Source organism: Limulus polyphemus, unplaced genomic scaffold (genome assembly GCF_000517525.1).
Source record: "Limulus polyphemus unplaced genomic scaffold, Limulus_polyphemus-2.1.2 Scaffold7991, whole genome shotgun sequence".
Lineage (NCBI taxonomy): Eukaryota > Metazoa > Arthropoda > Merostomata > Xiphosura > Limulidae > Limulus > Limulus polyphemus.
Genome location: NW_013673601.1, coordinates 28,642 through 35,145, shown reverse-complemented (window position 1 = coordinate 35,145; position 6,504 = coordinate 28,642). Strand labels below are relative to the sequence as shown.

Genomic DNA, 6,504 nt, shown 5'->3' with positions numbered 1-6,504 from the left:
TAAGTCAACAAGACATCTTGATTGTGTAACTTGATGGTAAGGGAAGTTTCATACTTAACGGTTAACAGCTGTTATATAATCTAGTTATATCTTAACAGGAAAGACACTTTGGCAGTTAGTGTGAAACTTAACGAGTTCAACACATGAGTGTATGGGGAATCTGGTATTTTTGTTCCCATTGTGATGTTTTGGTTTCACTCATCAATGAACTGTATGCTGTACTATAAAAAGTAAACAACTGAACTTGTTAATAACTTTTACAGTTCTGGGGAAAATGTATTTATGAAAAATAGGGAAATTAATTTTACTCCATACTTTTAAAAAATTTCCCTACAATTTTTTTTTAACATTAATGACTCAATTAAAGTTAAGTGTTACATTGATAAAATGTACAACTTTTACCATACAAAAAACCTTTGATGTTCACTTAGTAAGTTCTAGAGGTTACGCGAATTAAAAATAACAACCTTGAGATGAAAATCACCTATTGTTAAGACTAGTTATAGTCTAGGTTAGGCTGACCCCGTAAAATCCTATAAGAATTTTTAATGAATATACTTTTTTTTTAAATTATTTTTTGTGTACTAAAACCTTGTTAAATACACTTAGAAAATTTGTACTTATAGTAAGGATTTCTGTGTATAGCTTTATAGTTACAGGGGTTCGGTGTAAAACATCAGCACTCTTCATAGGCTTAAGAAGATTGTTAGACAATGTAGAGCTTTATAGTTAAAGGGGTTCGGTGTAAAACACCAGCACTGTCTTCATAGGCTTAACAAGATTGTTAGACTATGTAGAGCCTAAGCACACTATTTTTACGAAGTGAGCCTTCAACGTTTTCCATCGAAACAAGGAAGCACAATCCTCCGTCAAGTATTTAAGATGGTGTTAGAAACTGCTTAGAAATAGGCTTAGAAACTGCACCTGGATAAACAGTTATGGTTTTCTGTTAGAATCTACATTATTCTTGAAACAAAAGAAAAAGGAGTAATTTTAATTTATTTTGTATTTGTTTTATGAGGCTACAAGGTCGATTGAGTCCATATAGAGTTAAGGTAAAGGAAATAACAGGTAGAATGTAGAGTTTTACTGTACAAAACATTTGATATTTATTTAGGAGGTTTTAGAGGTTGCGTGAAAGAAATTTGAAAGTTTGTAGAGGAAGAAAAGTATTTCTAATTCCAACATGTAAATCATATAGCAGTCAACTTACTGGCTCCGTACATTCATGGTCAAATCGTTGGTAAAAGTACTTAATTAAGAAATCCACGTTACTATTTGGGTTACAAGGTCGGTCGGTCAATCGGCTTCATATGGAAAGAGTTACTTGGTTACAAGGTCAGTCGGTCAACCTGCCCCATATGGAAAGAGCTGTGTGGTAATAAGTGGAAATTTATTTTGTATTGTACTTTTATTATAACCTTCAACTTATCTTTAGTGCATTTCTGATAAACTTATTTTTTTCCAGAACGAAGTAGTGAAGAAAGCTTCGGACCAGCTGCGGGCTCAAATGTGTAAAATAGCTGAATTCTCCATAAGTCAGAGGGGTCTTGTAGCTGTCCAGAATCTTAAGAAAGAACAAGCTATTATAGAGTATAGAGGCCGATTTATGACTCTGTCGCAATTTAAAGAACAATATCCTTTCTTCCGAATTAGGTGAGTGCATTTATCAGTGCTGTTACAAGAGAAGTGGAACTATTAGTGTTGATGTCATAATTAAAACCAGTGATGATGGTCTGTATAATATGTAAAGTTTACCTGTAGCTTGTGTTGTTCAGTAGGACTAATACACCCAGATCTTACAATCACCTAAAGTTTACCTGTAGCTTGTGTTGTTTAGTTGGTCTTAATACACCCAGATCTTACAATCACCTAAAGTTTACCAGTAGCTTGTGTTCTTCAGTAGGACTAACACACCCGTAGCTTTCATTAATTACTAATAATAAAGTAATTTATTTTTTATACTTTACAAAGAATCATCATCCATTAATAATAAAAAGTAATAATTCCGATTTAATTATATACTGTGATTCAGCTAATTTTTTTCAGTTTTCGGAGGACTTCCTGTTTGTCATTTTTCACAAACCTGTTTTATTACACAGTTACGTTTGAAGCAGTGAATAAAGCTTAGTTATCGAAGTTTTCTTTTTGCTAGATATTTTCCTTTCGTGTTATTTCACAAACCTCAAGCAGATGAAGAGGAGATTTGTGTTGATGCAAGAGAATATGGAAATGCTGCAAGGTTCATACGTAGGTCTTGTACACCTAATGCCAAAGTGAGTGTTTTTAAATAATTCATTGCTTAGATAGTTTGCTTTTTTCATAATATTGGTAAGTTTGATATAAATTATTTACGTATGAAGACCAAAAACACTAAAGAGTTTGAAGTACAAGATGTGGTTGTAGATTTATATAATTCTGGTAATTTTATTCTATTTGTGTAGTTTTACTATTGTTTCTTTCATCTTCCGAACACTTTTCGATCAATCACCATTCCTTCATTTCTTGACGGATAGACTTTAAATTTGGTAGGGTTATACCTTGGTCCAATACACTTAGATATGTATTTCATTTTTTTTTTATGTAGGTTACTTTAAGTATTTTATGGGGTAATAGGTTAAACAACCCAAAAATGGGCTTCTGTATGGTCATATTTACAGCAGTCAAGATGAAAATTTTGGGCTTCTGTATGGTCATATTTACAGCAGTCAAGATCAAAATTTTGGGCTTCTGTATGGTCATATTTACAGCAGTCAAGATCAAAATTTTGGGCTTCTGTATGGTCATATTTACAGCAGTCAAGATGAAAGTTGGCACAAATATTTATATTCATGCCGTTAGATTTGCCCATTTTCAGTCTTTTTGGGGGGGGGGGAGTGGCGATGTCAGAACTCACAAAAAAGCATAATTTTGGGGTCAAATATTCAGCCATATCTTAACCAACTTACATGGCATTTAGTACAAAGATACTTTTCTAGAAATCCCACATATCGACAAACAAAAATGGTAGACTTGCCAATTTTTATTAATTGTAGGGGGTCAAGATGCCACAAAAAGCATAATTTTTGGGGTTTTCATGTTCTTCACTTGATTTTAGTTTATTACATCATCTCCATAGTTACTATTTGCAAATAGTCAATAATATTGTAGGTCCATTTTTAGTGTTGTTCTTTCTGCGTGCCGTTATAACACATTTTCATCTCCTCATTTAATTTCTGTTGTGCGTATATTGTTGTATGTTTATTACAAAATAAATAGCACCATTAAATTTCTTGTAAAAATACTGGTTATTATGAAGTTATTTTAAAATTTGTAAGTTCAACCATTCGGTTTCCTATAGCAAACAAAATAAACAAACTTCCTCTTTTATATATATAGATTACTCAGGCAAAGCATATTTTTTATAGCCTTCAATCTTATTTGTTTATGGAGCCACAAACTAGAAAATCAGACTCGTTTGCCATGCCCGCCTGTCACATCCTGTCTTTCACAAGTTGCCAATAGTTCTCTGATGTTTTATTTGGTATTATTTATAACCAATAGAAAGCTAAAGTTTTCTGTACTGTGCATTGTTTATATTGCCTTCAGTTTGAAACTTTTTTGGTGGTATTTACTTCGATAAGCTTAGTTAGATAGTTAGAAAGCCAGGTAAATTATGATAGCTATAAGACTGTTTGCTTTGTTCGTATTATTATTCTGGGTTATGTAATCTGATACTTGTGTGGTGGGATTATTAATTAGACACAGTTCACAGGGAAATAAAACAATAAAATTAAGTATAAACAGATGTGATCTGTTATAAGCTTTAAGCTATTTAGGATAAACAATTTTAGTTTAATATTATAATTTGTAATCCTTCTAGGAAGAATATGTAATTTACATTTATGTGATATTTTTTTACAGTGGTTACGAAGTTGGTCAAATTGACCGAATTAGGGTAGAGAAAATAACAGAAAACTTATAAAGTTTTACTGAAAAAGTTTGATAACGATTTATAAGGTTTTAGAGTTTATGCAAATGGAACTTCACAATTTTTAGATATTTTAAATCTTAACGTGAAAATCACTTTACACTTAAAACAGTCAACACTCTCAACACCTTGATTTCACAGATACATTTTTAGCAAAAATACTAAGTTAAAAAAATATGATTTTTTTGTGTACAAAGGACTTGTAAATGCTTGCTGAAAGCTTGCTATATTTTGTGTGAAGATACACAAAATGTATGAAATGTTATAGTATGGAAACTGGTGGTTACTTTGGAGTCACAAACTCGGTTGTATCAACTGAGACCATAGTGATGAGAGTCAACAAAGGTTAATAAAAAAAGTGTTTATAAGTTTAGTGTGTTAAAAAATTATTTTTGTTGTTAGCCAGTGATAGTAAACATAGTGAAACTGTGTACATTGTTTTTAAATCAAAAATTAAATTTACAGTTTTATAGAATAAATAGTAACTTTATAGGGATGTTTTAAAAGAAGGTAGGTAAGTTAAAAATTATTAATTAAGATCTACACTAAAGGCAAGTATTTTTAATTGTTTAGGAAGTGAACATATTACACTTTTGAAATTTTAAAGCTGCAAATTCATACAAGTAAAATATTTTATTTGTAGAAGCTGTGTAATCTGTCATACATAAATTTGAAATTTCCAACTATTCCATCCAGTAGTTTTTGGTTTTTCTTACAATGCAATAACACCAAACATACAATATATATGCATCATATTGCCACACCTGAGTCTCATGGATGTAATGTTGGAATGAAGATTAGTTTTATTTAATAAGTCTGTAGAAAATTTTTATAACCATTTAAAAAAACAAATTGTATAAAGTTGTTTCAGGACATTTCTGTTAATTATACAGAAGTAGATTATCTGATGAGTGGATAATTTATTTGTGTTTAATATACTTTTTTATATTACAGTGTAATTATAAGTTATTTTTGTGGTTTCCAGGTACGACATGTCATCCAGAATGGGCTTTTACATTTATATATCTTTTCGTCTAAAGACATCAAAAAGGATCAAGAAATCACCATTCCATTTGATTTTGATTATCAAGAGAAGTGAGTATTGTATATAATATGGAAAAGCAAGCGGTTTCTGTGAAATTGTTCCTAAAAGTATTTAGTTTTTTGCACTCTGACTCTGTATAGTTCTCTTGCAAGGTGATTTTTATATGAAGTATTATTTCTAATCTTACAGTTTTCACATTTCATTTGCATAATCTCTAGAACCTAATAAATGAATATGAAAAGTTTTTTCAATTAAGTTAAATGTTTATATTTTTTCCATTTTCTCTACTGTATGACTAACTATCTATTATCTTTAACATGCAATGAAATGTGTAATATTAACAAACGGAAATACATACATACCTTTCAACTCTTCATAGAAATCCACTAGAATATTCGCATTTTTCTTATGTGCGTAATTTCACGTCTTTATCTTTTCACTTATAGTTCATTTTTAATTTTCCTTTCAAATTCTTTGTATATTATCATTTACGCCAATTTTATCGATGAGGCTTTATGAAGTTATTTTGTCACTCTCCCCCATGAGATGTTCTGCCAAGACAAGATTGTGCTTATACACGCCATCTTGTTTATAACTTTTCATAATCCAGGCAACAAGATAAACTTATAGAAATCATTAAACCTTTCAGATATGTTTTATAAAACACACTTAATATATAATTAGCTAAAATATAAAAGACCTAAGTACAATTTAATTGTCTCTCTAACTGTAGCATATTTAGGTAACAAACCACTGTAAGTGCTATAGTTAATCAAGCAGACAACAATACTAACGGTAGTTACATCTACTTCAATATGAAAATTGTACACCAATTCAAATTAATCATTGGTGGAGTATAGTGTAAACTGAGCTCTTTCTAATGACTATATACACTTATATCAACTAACTACATGTACATTATAGATCTCAAGGCACCTGTCAAGTATTGGAAAATTTATAGCTGTTTTTCAGACTTCAGATATCACGTGTCAACCACATGTACTTAGCATCTACATACTCGTGTACATTGCCAGTTTACGTGGTTAAGAGTGAACCAATGCTAAAGTTGAACCAACATGTACTTAGCATCTACATACTCGTGTACATTGCCAGTTTACATGGTTAAGAGTGAACCAATGCTAAAGTTGAACCAACATGTACTTAGCATCTACATACTCGTGTACATTGCCAGTTTACGTGGTTAAGAGTGAACCAATGCTAAAGTTCAACCATATGTACTTAGCATCTACATACTTGTGTACATTACCAGTTTACGTGGTTAACAGTGAACCAATGCTAAAGTTGAACCAACATGTACTTAACATCTACATACTCATGTACATTGCCAGTTTACGTGGTTAAGAGTGAACCAATGCTAGTCTTGAACCAACATGTACTTAGCATCTACCTACTCGTGTACATTGCCAGTTTACGTGGTTAAGAGTGAACCAATGCTAAAGTTGAACCATATGTACTTAGCATCTACATA

General features: G+C 31.2%; 1 protein-coding gene across 3 annotated transcripts in view; it reads left to right on the top strand.

Annotated features, from left to right (window-relative positions):
* The first annotated feature begins 1,470 nt into the window (after positions 1-1,470).
* The window catches only part of LOC106475030 (histone-lysine N-methyltransferase 2E-like), a 28,512-nt gene continuing 23,478 nt past the window's right edge, over positions 1,471-6,504 (top strand). For all 3 annotated transcript variants that reach the window (XM_022379247.1, XM_022379246.1, XM_013935727.2), the window contains exons 1-3: positions 1,471-1,656; positions 2,156-2,276; positions 4,956-5,065. In XM_022379247.1, coding sequence (XP_022234955.1) covers positions 1,511-1,656; positions 2,156-2,276; positions 4,956-5,065 — 377 coding nt within the window. In that variant the 5' untranslated portion in view covers positions 1,471-1,510. The remainder of the gene's footprint in view (positions 1,657-2,155; positions 2,277-4,955; positions 5,066-6,504) is intronic.